General features: G+C 31.5%; 1 protein-coding gene across 1 annotated transcript in view; it reads left to right on the top strand.

The window, feature by feature from the left end:
* The first annotated feature begins 3,936 nt into the window (after positions 1 to 3,936).
* The window catches only part of LOC142333215 (ATP-binding cassette sub-family C member 4-like), a 112,484-nt gene continuing 95,142 nt past the window's right edge, over positions 3,937 to 21,278 (top strand). The window contains exons 1-5 of the mRNA XM_075380197.1: positions 3,937 to 4,117; positions 7,114 to 7,224; positions 13,028 to 13,162; positions 14,924 to 15,128; positions 20,497 to 20,719. Of these exons, the coding sequence (XP_075236312.1) occupies positions 4,044 to 4,117; positions 7,114 to 7,224; positions 13,028 to 13,162; positions 14,924 to 15,128; positions 20,497 to 20,719 (748 nt within the window). The 5' untranslated portion in view covers positions 3,937 to 4,043. The remainder of the gene's footprint in view (positions 4,118 to 7,113; positions 7,225 to 13,027; positions 13,163 to 14,923; positions 15,129 to 20,496; positions 20,720 to 21,278) is intronic.

The following is a 21,278-nucleotide window of genomic DNA, read 5'->3' as shown; positions in this document are numbered from 1 at the left end:
TTCTGTCTTTTGTATGTATGTGATACAATAAGAGCGTCATAATTAAATTAAGTCTTTTATAAAAGGGATAAATTCTATTTACATAATTTACTGGAATGTTATTAATTTAAATACTGTATCAAACTTGTACATAGTTTATACAGATTATGAAGATTCATGGAAACTAATGTAAGTTTACAACAATGTTTCATGTACAAGTATAATCTAATTTTAGTTCTTATAAATAGATTACGTTAAAAATGTATTATTAAGAGTTGATTCAATTTTGTTTTGGTGTTACCATTTTGTCATTTGTTTGTTAATGTTATTTATTTAGTATATTATTTTTAAATATTTCTAATTTTAATATTATTACTCATTTCATATTTTGAATAAAATATTAAACAAAAGTCGAAACAGACAGTAAGTGTGTACATGTGTGTGTGTGTGTGTATGTGTGAGAGAGTACGTGCACGTGTGTGTAGATGTGTTAGAGATATTACTTCTTTACTGTATAGGTTGACAGAATAAAATGTAAATGTAATCACTAACTATGATAATGGTTGGTAATCTGAAAAAAACAAAATTTCAAGGAAGGAAAAAGAAAGTGTTATATAGTCTAGTATTTGGTGTAATATATATTAAGTGTCCACTCTTTGATTTTATCATGTTAAATATATGATAAAAATACTGAATTAATTTATTGTATTTAATCTTACTTAAGCTTTAAGGTTGTGTAAAAAGTATTAATTTCATTTTATTTTATTACATAACTAAAAACATTAAACTTTTTATAAGTTTACTGGCTTTTTTCGTTTTTGCTGCTTTACTTTTTTATGTTAACTTATCTATTATTACCTTTCTGATAAATATTTTAATTTCTTATGTCTATTATTTTTTTTATTATAAATTTAACTTTTAAGTCTGAAATTTTATTTTTTAAATTAATTCAGTTGCCTTTGACAGAAGTCTAGTGACCTTTATTTTTTTTACATAAATGACAATAAATAAATACTTTGTAAAGATATATATATATATATATATACGAGGTGCCACCCAAAAGTTCGGGAAATTTTACCCTAAAAATAAAATAGCTTACCATAACTTATAATTTCCACTGCCTACTTCAAAGTAATCACCTTGGGAAAAATTGATACAGTGATCCCAGTGTTTTTCCCATGATTCCATGCATCTCTGGAAGTCTGCAGGTGTATGTGTTCGAAACACGTTCTGCGTTTCTTCCTGAATCTCCTCAGTTGTGTTAAAACGACGGCCTCTCAATTGAAATTTTATTTTCGGAAAGAGAAAAAAATTCACACGGGGCAAGATCAGGCGAATTGGGTGGGTGGGGAATCACTACCGTCTCTTTGGAAGCCAAGAAATTGCGAACGGCTAGCGATGTGTGCGCGGGCGCGTTGTCATGGTGCAGAACCCAGCTGTTGTTACCTCACAGATCTGAACGTTTGCCCCTAATACTTTCACGTAACCGCTTCAAAATTTCACAATAGAACATCCCATTGACAGTTTGACCAAGAGGAACAGATTCCTTATGGATAATGCCTTTGTTATCGAAAAAACAATCATCATGGACTTCACGTTGCAGCGAACTTGACGTGCTTTTTTTGGCCGCGGTGAACTTGGCGACTTCCACTGCGACAAGTGCTGCGTAGTTTCAGGGTCATACCCGTACACCCATTTCTCATCACCGGTTACGATGTTGGAGATGAAGTTAGGGTCATCTCTTGCTGAATTTTTCAATTCGCTACAGAGAGCTACGCGATTTTTTTTCTGGTCGCTGTTCAACAGTCTCGGTACGAATTTTGCAGCGATGCGTCTCATGTTCAAATTGTCCGACAAGATGCGTTGCACGGACCCGTATGACATTTGTACGATTTTACAAACATCGTGGATTGTTTGTCTACGATCTGCAACAATAGCCTCTCGCACTTTCGCGATTTTTTCCGGTGTTGCGCTTGTTGATGGTCTTCTTGAACGCTCATCGTCATCGACTGACGTTCGTCCATCTTTGAATCGTTTGTACCACAAAAAAGGTTTACTTTTACTTATAGCATTGTCACCAAATGCTTCCACAAGCATGCGATGGGTATTTTTGCTCTTTAAAATCTGCCATTTAAAACTTCGCCGAAGCAGTAAAACACAACGTTACACAACCGCACGAAAGTCAACAATGCAGTCCTACGCAAGAACTATCGCGTGAAAATAAACAAGAACAAAACAAAAGTAATGAAATGCAGTAGAAATAACAAAGATGGACCGCTGAATGTGAAAATAGGAGGAGAAAAGATTATCGAGGTAGAAGAATTTTGTTATTTGGGAAGTAGAATTATTAAAGATGGACGAAGCAGGAGCGATATAAAATGCCGAATAGCACAAGCGAAACGAGCCTTCAGTAAGAAATATAATTTGTTTACATCAAAAATTAATTTAAATGTCAGGAAAAGATTTTTGAAAGTATATGTTTGGAGTGTCGCTTTATATGGAAGTGAAACTTGGACGATCGGAGTATCTGAGAAGAAAAGATTAGAAGCTTTTGAAATGTGGTGCTATAGGAGAATGTTGAAATCAGACGGGTGGATAAAGTGACAAATGAAGAGGTATTGCGGCAAATAGATGAAGAAAGATGCATTTGGAAAAATATAGTTAAAAGAAGAGACAGACTTATAGGCCACATACTAAGGCATCCTGGAATAGTCGCTTTAATATTGGAAGGACAGGTAGAAGGAAAAAATTGTGTAGGCAGGCTACGTTTGGAATATGTAAAACAAATTGTTAGGGATGTAGGATGTAGAGGGTATACTGAAATGAAACGACTAGCACTAGATAGGGAATCTTGGAGAGCTGCATCAAACCAGTCAAATGACTGAAGACAAAAAAAAAGAAATGAATTTTTGTCCTCCAAAGTTATTTAAAATATTAAATCATGTGCTAAATGAGTCAAGACTAACGTATGGTCTATCATGTCTGGAAGCAGGAACATATGCAGATATAGAACTGGTATTTATTGCTTAGAAACATATAATTAGATTAATTTCAAATAAAAAGCGACTGGTAAAATCTTTTCCCTTTTTTAAAAACTTAATATTTTTATCCCTTCTTAAATTTATATGTTTATAAAGTTTTAAGGATTTTTTTTTAATAGAAGTACGAATAATATTACAAAAGTATGAGTTAATATTGCAAATATTATATATAAGATATATAAGAAAATCATGCAGAAATGACTTTTTTATACAGTACCTAAAACAAGAATTATATAAACGTTTCTATACTTTTTTAATATTAAAAATGTATAATTTATTCCCTGAAGAAATCAAGAAATGTAGGAACAAACTAAATTTAATGTAAAATTATTCTCTTGGTGATTTGAAGTAGATAAAGATAAATTGTTGTTCTTTTTATAAAATGCAATGTTTGAAGGAAATTATCTTGAATAATAGAATAAGGTTATATTGAATATCTTGAAGTATGCTGGCAGCAAAAATTAATTATTTCATTTAAAGATTTTTTTTGTTATATTAATTTTGGTAGTAATCCGCAACACAGAATATTTTATAGGGGATATCTATGTCCTCAAAGCAATTTTTTTTTTGTATAGAATGTATAAAAGTAGTTTAATATATTTCTAAGCTACTGTAATACATAAAACAACATTCAAGAAATAGATTATATAATTGATTGCGTAAATAACTGAGATAGACAAAATAATGTAATTCAAAAAGAAATTTTTTTTTAACTAAAAGTGATAAATTAGTTATTAAATGACCTTGCAAGTATATAATTGTAGTATTTATAAAAAGTGTATATAAATAAATGTGAAATTAAATTTATATGTAGTATTAAAAAAGATTAACCAACACATTTTATAAAGAATACACCATGTTTGTTACAGGTTTATAGTCCTACATATATACATAGATAATACTTATTTTTTTTTTTTTTATTTCACTACTGTTTCTGTTGAATTGTGTCAAATTAGTCCATTGAACCAATTTTTAATTGAATTAAATTAAAAATAGAATAGTGATTCGTTATGTTCATGCAGAATGGATGTATCACGTAGAAAAGTACCTGATAATCCTAAAGAAAAAGCATCATTTGTTTCTTCATTATTTTTTTTGTAAGTATTTTTTTATTTAAAATTATTTAGTTCATATTTATTTTTAGATAAATTTACTAGATACATCTGCACTTACAGTCATATGTTAATAAAATGTAGAGAAAAAAGAATATGATGACAAAAAATATATACCAATCGACATTCATACCAGCTCTAGTTTTAACTTTTTATCTGGCTCTAGTTTTTGATAATTTTTCAAGGTGTAGTTTAAAGGTAAGTGTTCTGTCAAGCATGATACCTAGCTATTTTGGGTGTGGGTTATGTTTCAGTGCAATTCCTTCATAGTTAACAGCCAAAGTTCGTTGAGCTTCCATGTTGTTAAGATGGAATGTCGTGACTTCAGTTTTATTTGGATTCGGCTGGGGTCCCCATTTTTTGAAATATTTACTGATTATACCAAGGTCTTCTGTCAGTACAGCCTCACTTTGGGCTAAGTTTGAGCTTCGGGTACCGATGGCATTATCGTCTGCATACATGAATTTTCGTGCTGGGATCGTGCTTATATCTGAAATATAAGTATTAACCAATAGAGGTGCCAATACGTATCCTTAATTTTATAGGCCATTTTGTATATATATTTAACATATATATATATATTATAATATTTAATATGTATATATTATATATTTAATATGTATAAATTGTTGTTTATATTCTAATGTCGACATATTACAAAATAGAATTATAAACGAGTGTTCCGGTCTAAAGTAATAAAAAATATTATTACATTTAGGAGAAGAAAAATTGATTTTCTTTTAGAATAATTTTTCAGTTGGACAAAATTTTAGCTTGTGGGTTACAAGACAAAAAAAAATTTTCTAGAGAAAAGGCTGTATCAAATTTCATTGTAACTTTTTGATACAGAATCATTGATTTAACTAATGTGTTCTCCCATTCTAGGTAAGAATTGTTTGATATCTTGAGTGGCTAATGGCAGAACGGGTACCCTTTTCCTGAAGGAGGCATTGGAGGTATCCTTTGGTAAAATTGTTGTATCATGTCTCTGTGAGGGAAAATTTTCCTGTAACAATAATGAATGAAACGTGCTTTTACTTTCCTGTCTAGCGCTGTATCGAGTTATAGTTCTAGTAGGGAAAGTATTACAATCGGTCCAATTTGGGCATATGCGGTTTTCATTGGATCTTGACATTTTGACTCCTAAGGAACCAAAAAAACCAAATTGAAATTTTCCAGATGTTCGTCCGTACGTATGTTTGGTATTGACCTCTAAATCACCTTATATCTTCAGAACTATTAGACTAATATTAACAAACCTGTTCAGATTATTTCTATATATGGGGCATTGATGCCATTAAATTTTCAACTTAAAAGGTCTAAGGGGTGAGGCTGTAGAGCAAGGTTTCCATCAGTATCTCAAGATTTCGCATTCATATTTTTCTTTGGTACATTTGTTAACAATTAAAAAATAACAATATTTGCAAAAAAAGTGTTTTGCAAAATCGTATCCCTACCCCAAAAAATTATGTAATCATTGCTATGTTGTGATGTCACAGGTGAGCGGTAGAATTAATTAAATTAATAATATTTAAAGCATAAAAAAATAACTCGGTCTGGTCGAGTCTCGAATTTGTTCCGCTCGGTAGGCGTAACTGATGTACTAAGCCTCTCGGATAACCTACCAATAGCGTGGTCAAAATTTGTTCTAAGTTTCAGATTACTTTCGTTAGTGCCGATTGTTGCCACTAGTACACACCCGTACGAACTAAATACAGTATGCGCATGCGCTTTAGTTACAATCATTGAATTAAATTTAATTTTAATTTGCTTTTTTTTGTATATTGCAAAGCTCTAAAAATCGGGTTTTATATATACTAATTATTTTATGGCCATGGATGATTAGAATTTACATGTATTGTGGTGTATTCATTTTGGGTTTTCTGCTAACAGTTGTTTTTGTTTATTTCAGTTTCAATATTTAAAAAAATTATTTTTCTGTTCACTTCCATTTCATATATAAATTTTAAAATATTATAATTTTTGAGTTTATTCAAAATGATTAAATGTTCATTATTTGTAATTGGATTATATATTATTAGTACATCGTGTACATATCTTATCCATAATAGCATTTAAGTGTGTATTCAATATACCATGAATTATAATATTTTCAAAATGATGTATAAAAATCTCACATATAATTGCAGAGATAGGTGAACCCATAGATAAACTTTTTGTTTGTGATTAAAATTTGTTCTGATATTCTAAATAGTTTTAAGACAAATATTTCTTACAATTGTTATCAATATATATATATAATCTGGTGTTTCTTTCAAATTGTTTTTTTATTATTTCTATTGTTTTATAGTGTATAATATATAATTATGGTATTAGTGAAAAATATAATAACTGATTACTCACACTGGTGAACAAGGTTTGTTTTGTCCTTCTGCCCATTGGTTCAATATCAATATAATTATCTTATTTATAATCTATTTAGTGTACATTTATGTATAAGTACGTGTATATTTCCTTTTTTATTATTACTGTATCTTTCGTATGTTATTGTACTCTGTTTTTGTATTAAAAATGTTTTGGTATTTAATAAATAAATAAAAAGGTAAACAAAAAAATATTATATTTAAATAAAATCATAAATATTTTAAGTAGTAATAATTTAAAGTAATATTAAAGTATATTTAAAATAGTACTGTTTTAAGTAGTGTATGTAAACCGCGCATCAGAAACAACCTACAGTTGTAGGACTTTTCCCAGAACACAGCTTTAGCCACGTGACAGGAAAGTCCTACAACTGTGTTGTCAACTTTTTTTATTACCAGTAAAACTTTCTTTACTGATTTGTTATTCCATGGGTTTGCCTCAGGTCCATGAATGGTTTACATTGAGGTTGTGAAACCAATTTTTTGTCTTATTTGAATGTTCACAATGAATGTAGTACAAGAAGTTTTATTTCTTGTTTGGCAGTTGTGTGCAGTATTTGTAGATTTCTTTATATTATTTTTTGTTTCATTTTTCAGATGGACTTATGAAATATTTAGAGATGGTTATCACAAAGGATTTAATATTAATAATATTTGTAAACCAATGAAAGAAGATTATTCTAGTGAACTTGGTGATAGATTAGAAAGGTAAATTTCTTTTTTTGTATATATGTTTAAAACTTTTTTCAACATTATTTTTTAATAAAGAAAAGAATTTGTACAGAAGTAATACATTAACATAAAAATTCAGTGATATCACAAATATATTCCATTACGGAACTAAAAAATAGTGCTCTAGTTAAAAAAGATTTTAATTTAAATAATTTTTGGTTATAACATGTTGAATGAAAGGTAGATTAATAATAATGTATAAATTTAAAAGTAATATTCAAACTGACAGATATTAGAATTAGTAAGTAGTAATGTATGGGTTGAGTCCAGAAAGTAAAAATTGAAAGTGTTGTGCTATTGAAGCGATGGTTGTTTTAATTCTTATGAAAATATAGTGATAAATCTGGGCTTCATTCCCAGTCCCCAATAAGAATTCAGGAACTTAGCACCTTCCTTTGCATAATGTATGAGAAGTGTGAATGTCGAAACCAATTTTTTCCTTAGTTTTAGACTAAATTATTTGGTTTGATACTCAAACAGTTTATTACAACTGAACTTTTCTTCATAACTTCACGAGTTGTAATCTTGAACATTTAAGAATCAGATCATTCAATTTTTAAACACTGCTTTTTATGAATACTATCTTCAGAAAAAGGTTTAGATCAAACTTTGTTACTGTTTGTTTGTTTGCTTGCTGTGAACATCAGATGTCCTTCTCAAGATTCATAACAGTGCTTTCATATTTTGCTAATTCATAATATCACCATAAACAGCTCTAAAGTTTCACTTGGAATTTGTCTTTTTCAATTAGAAAACATGTTTACAGAACAAACTTTATATTTGGTAGGATTTTAGATCAGTGATGTCATTTTAAAATCTGTCTTGCACAAACATCTCAGTCAATCTATTTCTTACTGAATAACACACAGAAATTAACTAACAATAACAGTGTTACCAACATTGCCAATAAATAATTTCCTCGTGGCTTATATGTGGCATATATTTTCTCTGCTAATATATCGTTTAGTCAGGTAGGGTAAAGATGCATTACAGATGTAAGGGATTAAAAACTAGAAATTTTTATGCTTACAATGAAATTATCTAAAATGGTAATCCTAATTTTATTATTTCAAATGAAACATTGTTATGAGATTGATAATATGTTAAGATTAACAGTTGATATTTTATAACAATAGAATAATTTTAGTGAATGTGTAATGTTTACTTTTAGTAAAATTAACTATGAGAAATTTTAAGGCAGTAAATGACCTTCATTAGTCATCATCAAGGTTATATGCCCTAAGGCAATTGTCTCAAGAATAGACATGTTGCAAGGGACTTCTCTTCCACTGTGCTCAATTCTTTTCTTATCTATTTCTGCTAAGTGTTTGAATTCTTTTTAGTTTTTATTTTCTTTTTGGTTATCTACAATTTATAATCTTCTTTGTACCTTCTTGCACACTCATCCTTCTAGCATTTTTTTAAGGAGTCCCTCTTCTGTCATGTTATATCACAGCTGATTAGATTGCATATTGTGAGTCATTCTGATTAAGCTTCTATGTTTCTTCACTCTCCATGCCCATATTTCAAATTCATTCATACTTTCCTTAGTGTTTATGTTTCACAGAAGAAACGTAATCAAACGTAATATTTTATAATATGTTTCTTCAAGACTAACTTCATCTTACTACATAACAATATTTTTCTATTACCTGGTTTTGTAACTATTGCTATTTTAGTTTTTATTTTATTTTATTTTCACCTTTACAGTCATCTGTTAACATTGTACTGGAGTACTTATTCTCTTTCATGTTCATTTTTCCCGTCATTTGTGTAGACATTCGTTGATTTATTGTATCATATGTTCATTATTTTTGTTTTTGTTACATTCACTTTAATAACACTTTCTGTCATAACGTCTTCTAATTTTGAAATAGTCTGTTGAATATCCTGTGCTATATGTTTTAAAAAAGCCATCTTTTCTGCAAATCTTGTGTATCTATTTTATTTTCCTTTCTCAGAGAAGGCGGCTGATCCCATTAGCCTCTTCCAGAGAATTTTTACTAATCTTTAATTTACAAATCAAACAAGATTGAGGATAAGCAGCATCCTTGTCTTACTTCATTTCTAGGTCAAATCATTCAGTCTACAGTTCAGTTACAATTATGTAATTAATTTCTGTTTTTCTGATGTGTTTGCTTTTTCAATATTTCTCTTAGTTTATCTCATTTAATTATCGAATACTTTACTGAAATGTTATCATAATCGTTCATAATTTCCAAATGAAAAGAGATAGTTAAATAAAATAGGGCGTATAAAAATACATTTCATTTCTGAAAATGTTGAACATTTATTTTTTTCACATAGTTACTATTTACAGCTACATAACATATTTCTCTTAACCGTGAACCAGTTTTCTCATTCCATCATGAAGAATGCTGATCTTTCTTTAATGCAGTTTTTTCTTAATCTACGACTTCAATGCATCCTTCAGTTCATTATCCATGGTAAATTGAATACCCTTAATATTGCTGTTTAATTGCAAAATTAAGTGAAAATCACAGGGTGGTAAATCTGGTGAGGATGTAGATTGGGTTCAGATTTCAACTTCATAAGAGCCTCTGCAATTGTTTAAAATATGTGTGACCAAGTATTATCATGTTGCAGATATATCAGCTCTGTGGATTTCAAACATGATGCACACATTTCCTAAAAAAATTTTTTCTTTCTATGTATTACACAGAATATGATCCAGCTTACAGGTAGTCAGGCATGTATACATGTTTGGAATCCCAGAATACTGTCAAGTGAATTTTTTTGCAAATCATTTTGTTTTGCATTTTTTTTATTGAGATGAACAGTTTTCCTTGTTCTGCTGTTTTTCTATGTGCTGACAATGATGCACCCCACCTTTTACTTTCCGTCAACATATCAAAAAAAGAAATTATTTCCTTGTCACAGTTACATTCCAGAAGTTATTCACAATGTTCCTTTTGTTATTGTTTGCTCTTTTCTGTGAGTTTTTGTATACCAACGAGAACAGATTTTATTGTAGCCCAGATGTGCAATTGTATGTCCTACTAGTTCTTTCAATGTGCCTAACTAGATGGTGATGTGTAGTGTGCTGCAACAACCATTTTGAATCACTTCATCCACTTCCTTTTAGAGTTTCTCATTAGTCGCAGAAATTGGATAACTGCTGCAAGGTTCACCCTTATTTGCTTTACCGATTTCTGATGCACAAAATTTTATTGCCCGCTTACTTATGGTACATCAATTAACAGTTTCATCACCGTAAACATCTTTTAGTCGATGATTGTCAGTAGCATTTTCTTATTCTGCTTTTAAAAATTTAATCATTACCCATTGTGTCATATGCATCGACATGGCAAACATACTCGACTTCATAACAATAGCAACTGACAGTAAATGAGAGGCCATAGGTCAACAAGGTTTGGAGGTTTGGAATTTTAATAGTAGAAGAGCAAACTACAACATGACTGTAGCTATCAGTTTGTAAGGTGTTTTGTTCTCCTGATACATTCCAGTGCGCATTACATTTCAGCTGCCCCTCGTATTTTAGTATATAGCGTCATTAATAATCGGTTATGATGTTCTTCAGGTTTTTCAAGATTTTTGTCATATGCCATATGTCTAAATATTCTTAAATATATATAATTAGGTTTTAACCAAAGAATAGTTCAATTGTAGTAGTATCAACAGCAGCAGTCACACTTCTACAAGGATTAATTTTTTTTCAAGATTTGATCGGTCACGAAATTAAAACCACAGTGAAAATAAAAGACTTTTTATTTGTAACAAGTACTTACATATTAACACTATTTCTCTACATAGTTGCCACTCCGATTTAGACATATGTCGTAGCGTGGTACCAACTTTCCAATACCCTCGTCATAGAACGGAGCAGCCTGTGTTTTCAGCTATGTTTCTACGCTGGTCTGCAGCTTGATGTCTGCGCCAAAATGTTGTCATCCTTGCCAGCGTTTCATGTGAGCAAAGAGGTGAAAATCGGATGGAGCCATGTCCGGGCTGTATGTTGGGTAATCAAACACTTACCAACGAAAACGCTGCAGGAGCTTCTTTGTTACAGCTGCAGTGTCCGGCCGAGCATTGTCATGGAGAAAGACAATGCCTGATGACAACATATCTCTCTGCTTATTCTGAATTGACCTTCGTAGACGTTGAAGAGTCACGCAGTATGAGGCTGCAGTGATGGTCGTGCTACGTTCTATGAATTCCACCAAGAGAACTCCATTCCGGTCCCAGAACACAGTAGCCATATGCTTTCTGTAGGAGAAGGTTCGCTTGAACCGCTTTGGTTTACTGGGAGAATGAGAATGCATCCACTGTTTGGATTGTTCTTTTGTTTCTTCAGTTTCGAAATGGACCCGTGTCTCGTCCACTGTGACAATTTTGTTCAAAAAATCTTCTCCCTCATTGTGGTAGCGCTGGAGAAACGTTAGGAAGGCGTCCATGCTAATTGTTTTGTGATGGTCGGACAGCATTTTGGAAACCCATCTCGCACACAGTTTGCGGTACTGAAGTCTCTCACTCGCAATGGTGTAGAGAGCTGACCATGAAATTTCAGGAAACGAATCGCTCAATACAGAAATTGTGAAGCGACGATTTTTTCTCGAATTGCCTCATCCACTCGCTCAACGAGATCATAGGTTGACACTCGCTTCCTTCCCTGACCGCCTGCATCATGAACATCTGTACATCCTGCTTTAAAGTTCCTGCACTGTTGTCGCACTTTGCTGTCACTCATTGAAGTTTCACCATACACATTACTTATTCGTCTATGAATTTCAGCCGCATTACACCCCTTAACCTGAAGAAATCGAATTACCGCACCCACTTAACAGTTGGCGGGAGATGTTATTGTTGTAGACATGTTTACGTGCTAGCTGCGCGTTCAGAACTAAACGAAATGACGCGGTGTGATTGAAGACCATACTAGAGACGCTGCGCAACACATATGCGCAAAAGTTCATCAGATTTTTGCGCGGGATTTTATTTCGCGACCGATCGGACCTTGAAAAAAATAACCCTCGTTTAAACTAAGTGTGGTGCTGTAATATTAATCCTTGATCTTATAATTTTTTTATCACTTCCTAAATCAAATACCTATTCTTTACTACAAGTATTCTGTTGTCTAATCTTTGTGCTCAACAATTTAATTGTGAGATTCTTCCAATAGAAAAATAGTGTAACAATTTTTTAATCATATCAAAGTTTAAATTCACTGCTAACATAACCTCCATTGTTAATAACATCTTATTTTTCGAAACAATGCAAGATCTTTAGCTTCAGTGGTTTCAACAATATACTCTTTTAACCTACCAGGAACTTAAGATTTCGTTTTAATTAGGAAAACCATTAAGTGATGAGTAAATAAATCTTGAAAGTAAGGAAATATTTTTTTATCCCATATTTTGGTAATACTGCTGCATGTTTAAGTTCCAATCATTCTATGGCTCTAGATTGATTATTTTTAAATGATATTCTTGGTTGTTTAGACTTTATAAATATTTCACATTTTTCTCCCTGAAAATTAAAGTTGTTTCAATTATTTATATTTTTTTAATTATCTAGTGATATCCAATTCCGTGTGACAAATACGAGTATATCCACTGTGGTGTGTCCTAGCTGGGAATGCTAGGATGTGCAGATCATTGTTTATCTTAAAACACAGATTTTCTTAAAGTATAGTAATATGTAAAAAAAAAGAAACCTCTAAGAAAATATAAATTAATCCTATATATTACAATTGCAAAGTTGTGTTTGCCATTTTATATTTTTCTAACTTTGTTTGCAGGCAATGGAAAATTGAATTAGAAAAAAGAAGGAAGAAAAACAAAAAACCATCACTTTTATTTACAATATTAAGAACATTTGGGAGAGAATATGCATATCTTGCCATTTTACTTGCTTTTACAGAAATTGGTATTCAGTAAGTCATTAATATTTTAAGATATATTCATTTTTTAGCATTCCATTGATGTTTATTTGAAACTTTATTGTGGTTGCCGTTTGGTTGCTTACCTAACACATAGAAGAATACCTCTAAGAATAAATATTAAAAAATAAAATTGGCAATGCATATGTGTGTGTAAAACTGATATAGAACATGCATTTGGGATACAATTGTTACAGGATTCTAGTTGTGTTGAAGATTTTGCTGTGATTGTACAAGTGAAGTATGAAACATAGATCTCATGAGATGTCATTTCTTACCCGAACTAGCACTCTCACTGTATTAGAACAAACAACAGAGTAAATTTATTGAGATACATTATGTGATATTTATCATACTCAGAACAAAATAATAAAAGAAAATTGTTTGTAATGTTCTTGTAAGAATGATTTTTGAGTTAACTTTCAAGTTCAAAAAATACTTATAGTTATTTCAAAATGGAGTAGGTCTTTTTCTTAGTGTTGTTTATACAGCTTGAGAAAAATCTAAGTTGTGTTCATATTAAGATTCAAGTAGTGCACTGAATGTGGAGAATCTGCTTATATGACTTCAGGAGTATAAATGGTTTAGGAGTTTAATTTGAGGTGCATATTCTGAACATGCTTTTGATTCAGATGAAATGTGAATCACTGTTTTTGAATAAATTAACTGCTTCAAAAACAATTGAGTCTGGAGTTCCTAAAATCCATCCACATTTTTCATTAAAAAAAAGGAAGAAAATTAACTCTGCATTCTCAGAATATCAGTGGTTTTGCAGTTTTTCTACAAACTATTATTGGTTTTATTAATAGTTCTGAAGACATTAGCTTCTGAACTTTATCAAAAAATTATTATTAACTTAGAATCCCTGCTGTAAACTGATAAGAGAGAGATTAATTATATTAACATGGTTGCATACTACAGTATCACTTCAGTTATATTAATGTTGTGTGAGTATTTTTTATAAATTGTGACCTCTGCATTCTTTAGAGGTCTCTCCTCAGATCTGAAAGAGTGTTTGTAACAATAACCCATATAAATTGGATGAATTCAAAAAAAAAAAGAAAAGAAATCAAGAAACCATCTTTAATATTAATGCAGAAATTCTATAGAAAATAAGACTAAACATGAAAATTGAGTTTATGTTAATAAATTTTCAACATTAGTTATGAGATGTAAGGAAAAGATTATTTAAATTTGAAATTTTTGCCTGTTGGTTTATTATATATATATAAATTGATCTTTTAGTGATAAATGAATCATTAAACACGGACTGCATGATTTCATGAATATTTGGTTAATATGGGCTTTTCATTCTTGTGTAAAATGTGACGAAAGGACAACTGTCCGTTGATCTTACCTCTCTTTTGTTTTTTCTTTCTCTTTTCCTTCCATCCTATCCTTATATCCTTTCTTATTGGTCTGCTAACATGGCTGTTGCAGTGTGTTACAAACTGCAAACCCAAAATGGGAATATTGTGCCAGTGAGTGGATGGCTTATGTAGTGAGTCTCGAATGATGTCCTCTGGGCACTTAGTCGAACCCATATGTATTTAACTCTAGCCTATATATGCATGGGCTTTGCAGAGGTGATCATGCATCCAAAGGATGCATGATTTGAATGAATTCAGTTACCATTCATAAAGAGTTCTGATTCAAGAAACTGATGCTACTTTAAATAGAAATTAAAAATAACAAATTAATAAAATTCAGGTTTTTTTAATCTTAATTATGTAAATAATACTTTCTATTTTTCAGACTGTCCCGTCCATATTTCCTAGATTTATTATTATGTTACTTTAAACAAAATTCAGAAACTGCTATTAATGAAGCATATTATGCTACTGTTGGACTAATATGTTCTTCCATACTCTATTCATTACTAACTCAACATTATTATGCAGCTTCTTTAACGTTGGGAATGAAAGTTCGCATAGCTTGTGCATCGTTAATTTATAGAAAGGTACTTACATATTGATTGATATTACATATTGATCATTTTATATTAATTATTAATTCATTTTATGTTATTATGATTATTATTTGCTATTAATTGACGTTAATATTTTTTTACTGATTATCTTTTAACTTTTTGTTGAGCAACTTTAATTTATTTATGTCTAATTGTATCAGTGCATACAGTAGTTTAGAATTTTTACAGTAACTATCCTGTTTTTATTAATTTTCATGGTTGTTTCTAATAGCACTTAGTTCACTGTACATATACAATAAAGCTGTTACTGTAGAACAATGCAAATTCTTTCTGGGCATTTTACTTCACTGTATCTTTACATTTTGAACCCATTAGGACTTTGAATAAGTAAACTTGAATAAAGTTTTTAATTCTGTATCATCCAGAAGGTCCCAGGTTTGAATCATGATCAGGCATCGCATTTTGTATATCCTTCAAAATTCCAATTCTATGTTCCATGTATCAAGTTTCAAGTTTATGTGGTGAATTTATCATAAATATATATAGTTATATATGCAGTTATATTTAATGTTTAAATAATTGTGTAGTTATCTTATTTATGAAGACCTATTAGACATCTCTTAACAGTACCTCTTGATAGTAGCATGTTATATCTGTATATATTTCAAAGAAGTAAATGGATAAAATTTCTTTTCAAGGGAAAGGACTTAAACAGGTTGTAGTGTAATAGCTGATTTATTTTATAATAATTAGTTAGAATCTTGGATCAACTTAATACAATGTTGATCTATTAGTTATCATAAAGAGATATTCAAGAAACGACAAAAAGATTGCATTTGTTAATAGATTAATCCAATTTAAAATATGAAAAGAAATAAAATTGTGAACAGGCACAGGATCATTAGCTTAGAAATGGCAGTAGGGGGAATATTTATCTGACTGATTGATTTTACTGTGCAAAATGCTTTTGGTTAGTTTTTTCTCTGAACATAGTTGAAAAATACGGCCAACTGCTGCTAAAATAGGTTCTTTAAAAAAATTGTGGATTAACGTAATACATTCTTGGCTATTTTAATGTATATGTGGAGGGGGGTATATGGTAGATGTGCAGCAGAATTGTTATTTGACATCATTTAATCCAAATTTTTTTTGCAGAACCTCTTTCTATATTTTATGTAATTTTTAAAAATTTTTTGTAGTCGTGATTAAGTCATCACACTGAGAGAGAGAGAGAGAGAGAGAGAGAGAGAGAGAGAGAGAGAGAGAGAGAGAGAGAGAGAGAGAGAGAGAGAGAGAGAGAGATTTTTTCAAGGTCCGATCGGTCGCGAAATAAAAACCTGCGCAAAAATCGGATAAACCTTTGCACGTATGTGTTGCGCAAGGTCTCAAGTATGGCCTTCAATCACGCCGCTCACTTCGTTTAGTTCTGAACACGCAGCTAGCATGTAAACATGTCTACAACAATAGCATCTACCGCCAAGTGTGAAGGAACCTTAAAGCAGGATGTACAGATGTTCATGATGCAGGCGGTCAGAGAAGGAAGAGAGTCTCAACCGATGATCTCGTTGAGCGAGTGGATGAGGCAATTCGAGAAAAAATCGTCGCTTCACAATTTCTGTATTGAGCGATTCGTTTCCTGAAATTTCATGGTCAGCTCTCTACACCATTGCGAGTGACAGACTTCAGTACTGCAAACTGTGTGCGAGATGGGTTTCCAAAATGCTGTCCGACCATCACAAAACAATGAGAATGGAAGACTCCCTAACGTTTCTCCAGCGCTACCACAATGAGAGAGAAGATTTTTTGAACAAAATTGTCACAGTGGACGAGACACGGGTCCATTTCGAAACTGAAGAAACAAAAGAACAATCCAAACAGTGGATGCATTCTCATCTCCCAGTAAACCAAAGCGGTTCAAGTGAACCTTCTCCTACAGAAAGCGTATGGCTACTGTGTTCTGGGACCGAAATGGAGTTCTCTTGGTGGAATTCATGGAACATAGCACGACCATAACTGCAGCCTCATACTGCATGACTCTTCAACGTCTACGAAGGGCAATTCAGGATAAGCGGAGAGGTATGTTGTCATCAGGCATTGTCTTTCTCCATGACAATGCTCGGCCGGACACTGCAGCTGTAACAAAGAAGCTCCTGCAGCGTTTTCGTTGGGAAGTGTTTGATCACCCAACATACAGCCCGGACTTGGCTCCATCCGATTTTCACCTCTTTGCTCACATGAAATGCCGGCTAGGAGGACAACATTTTGTCACAGACATCGAGCTGCAGACCAGCGTAGAAACATGGCTGAAAAAACAGCGACTCCATTCTATGATGAGGGTATTGGAAAGTTGGTACCACGCTACGACAAATTGGAGTGGCGACTATGTAGAGAAATAGCGTAACTATGTAAGTACTTGTTACAAATACAAATTTTTTTATTTTCACTGTGGTTTTAATTTCGTGACCGATCGGACCTTGAAAAAAAATAACCCTCGTATTTTTTAATCCTCGAATGAAAATAGAAGACAATAAAAGACATTAATAAAATAGTTTTTGTATATTTATTTTTGAGTTGCTAGTTTGGATATTAGGTTTTTATTTAAAATAAATAAATATACATTTGTATATGTTTTTGATTTTGTTTAGAATGTTAGTCACTTTATAATGCAATAAAAATAAAATAACTTATCCAATAATAAAAAAAAAAGAATTGTAGCATTAGGAAAAATAGTATATTGCTAACTCTTAACCGTTTTGCTGTTAGATATTTCAAGGCAGAGTGCGGAAAACTGTTACGGATTTATTGGTATAAAGCATATTTCCTAAATTCATCCTAATTTACTCAATTTTTTGTGTAATTTAAAAAAATAATTAAAAATACCAACAATAAAATATGGAGCATAATATACGACTCATCTTACTATTTATCATTCAAAATTATCTTAATATTACATAAATTGTAGTTTGCATGTAACTATTAATCAGAATTTAAAAAAATAATAATAATTTTTTTATACAATCCCCTAACTTTTAAGTATCAGCATGTAATCTTTAATCAGAACTTATGCTTTAAAAACATATGTTTTACAATAGCTGAGAATCACAGATTTGAATGGAATTTTCAATAATATCCTAAGAAAAACAAACAAAAGAATTCTGTTTCACATTTACAAAGTTATGACTATGTATAGTTAGTAATGTAGTGCAATTTACTTGTGTGTAAATTGTAACATAGTTCACAAAATCTATCAAACAATGAATAACTATAGTGTTCAACTTAAAAGAGATCCTATCACTCAGTAGTTTGTAGAAAATACATATATTGGTGTGAGATGGCTAAAATAATGTGGAAGATGTTGGTCAGGAAATGGATAGGGTACAGCTAATAAGAGTAGCCAGGAACATAGTCAAATATGTTGACACGTACATAGATTTGGATGGACGTCGTTTTCAACATTTTCTGTAAATTATTATGTAAGTATTTGCCAATAAACTATTGTTTATAGACTAAACTAAATGACGTGGTCTCTTTTAAGTTGAACACTCACTATATATAGAGTGGCACAGGAAATGGGAAATCTTGAAAGTAGTAGTGGCAGCCCTGAGTTGCTGGTAGAAAGATGGGAGTGGCTTCCTTCTGTGCACAAATACCTGCTATTTAGTAATCATGGACCAGTGGGTTGGTACACAATGTACATTTACTGTGAAGGCATTTTACAAGAATGATGACAGTGTGAATACAGTGCTTAACAGGAATTCCAATGTCATTACAATTTAGGATGTCATGGTCGCGTTCCATTTTGCCACACCATCAAGACATGGGTTGAGAATTTTGAGAAGATAGGTTCAACTCTAAAAAAGAAACCACCAGGAGGTCAACAAACCCCAGAAAACATTGTTTCAATGTTTTCTGGGATCAAACAATTGCAGTTTGACCCCAGAAGCAGTTTGGGCCTCGATTAAAAGAAGCCTGCAGCAATCGGCAAGGAAACATGCATCAGCACTGAACCTAAACCAAATAACCATCTGCTGCTGCACATTGATTTGAAGTTCACCCTTACAAAATTCAAGTTGTATAGGAACTAACATCAGACTAAATGGTGCAACAACAATTCTGAGATAAAATGATTGAAAAGATTAATGATGACCCCAATTTTGTTAACAACCTTTTCATGTCAGATGAGGCTCATTTCCATATCAGCGGGTATGTAAAGAAGCAGAATTGCAGATATTGGGCGGCTGAAAACCCTCATCAGTTGCACAAACGACCATTACACAGCCAGAAGGTAACAGTTTGGTGTGCCATATCAACATGTGGTGTGATTGGGCCTTACATCTTTGAGGCTGAGAGAGGAAAAGCAAGGACAGTAACGCCAGAACAATATGTTAATATGCTCGAAACCTTTGTTGCAGACAACTTCAAAACTTTCCTGATCTTCATAATCCTTTGTTTCATCAAGATGGCACCACGACCCGTATTTTCAGAATGTCAATGGTAGCCGTTTTACAGCTATTTGGTAACCATGTAATTTCACGGTCTTGCAATATTCATTGACACCCAAGATAACCAGAATTGTCTGCGTGCGATTTTTTTTTGTGTACCTCAAAAGTAAAGTGTACACCACTCGCCCGACGACAATCGCCGAGTTGCAAACAAGAATACGAGAAGAAATCACTGCAATTCCCATGGAAGTGTTTCAAAGTTTCATGCAAAGTCTCAGCATTTTCTTCCAGGAATGCATACATTTGAATTGCCGTCACCTTGTGCACATTGTTTTTAGAAATTGAAAATTTTTTGTTGGGACACTTAATAGCATGTAATTTTTTACTTTTTGTTTTCAACAATAAAACTTGTAAACTCATTTCATTATTTATTTTGTTGTGAAAGTTACTTCAAAATTTCCTGTTTCCTTGTGTCACACTACATGTATTTACTAAAACAATGTTGAAAAAATATTTTTGTTTAGTCTGGATAAATGGTGTAGTTTTATTCTTTTCATAGCTATCAAAAATAAGAATGAAAATGAAAGTACTTATATTTCATTATCTGTGTTTTTTTTTAATTGTCTGTCTCCATGTGTTGTTTGTATGCAAGTTAAGTTCAGTTAAGTATCATAAAGATAAAGTATATTGGTGGATTAATTTTAAGGATATGTTTTTGAATATATATGAGAATCGCCAAAAAAAAGTTGTAATTAGACAGATGAAATGAAGGGCTCACATGTAACGGCAACATATAGTTGCCAGCAGTATAGAACAGACTTAAGACAAAAAAAATGCTGGAATATTATTCCATTTTTTTCTTTATTTAACTGGTCAACATGTCCAGGTTATTTAAACAGATAGCATTGAACAAAACTATTCTGTTATACAGAAATTGGACTATTTTTTTTTCTTAGTGCCTGAAACTTAGAAGAACAACACTTCAAGACATTTCACCAGGTCAAGTTATAAATATGTTGTCAAATGATGTATCAAGATTTGATGCAGTGGCTTTAACAAGTCATTATTTATGGTCAGCACCATTGCTTGCATGTTTAATTGCTATTATATTATACAGAGAATTTGGATGGACTGGTTTTATCGGAGTGTTAGTTGTTTTTATTATGGCTCCACTGCTGTGTAAGTATTTATACGTATTTGAACTTGTATAATATAAGAGAAATGTAGTTCTTTCTCAGCTAATCAAAAAAAAAAATTAATATTTCAAACATAATATTGATCATAATATACATCTTAGTATTTAATCCTTACATTTTCTATTTTTATTTTTTTTATGAGTACTTTTGAAACAGTTCTATATGGCTGTACATCTATTACTGTTTGGTATAACTTTTTTTTTGTAATTTTAAAAATAAATTGCCATTTTTCTGTTATAAGCAAAAATTTATCATATTTTAAATTTAAATAAATTTGGAAAAAAAAATTGAAATGAGAGATTGAAAGCTTATGGTCTTGTATATCATTAAAAAAAAATATTATAACTGTATATAGTATATTTTATTGAAAAGAATGATCATTTTGGAAGGTGTAATTTTACAAATACAGAATATTTATAAATTAGTTATACATAAGTAATGTTTAATTATAAAAAAAGTAAATAACTTACAAATGTTTTCGATACAACAGTGAATATTTTAGTTTCAATCTTCAAGTTTCATTTATCATCATCAATATTCAA

Source organism: Lycorma delicatula, chromosome 12, assembly GCF_047948215.1.
Source record: "Lycorma delicatula isolate Av1 chromosome 12, ASM4794821v1, whole genome shotgun sequence".
NCBI classification, from domain to species: domain Eukaryota; kingdom Metazoa; phylum Arthropoda; class Insecta; order Hemiptera; family Fulgoridae; genus Lycorma; species Lycorma delicatula.
The sequence above is the reverse complement of the archived record's forward strand: the minus strand, read 5'-3'. Positions and strand labels throughout refer to the sequence as shown.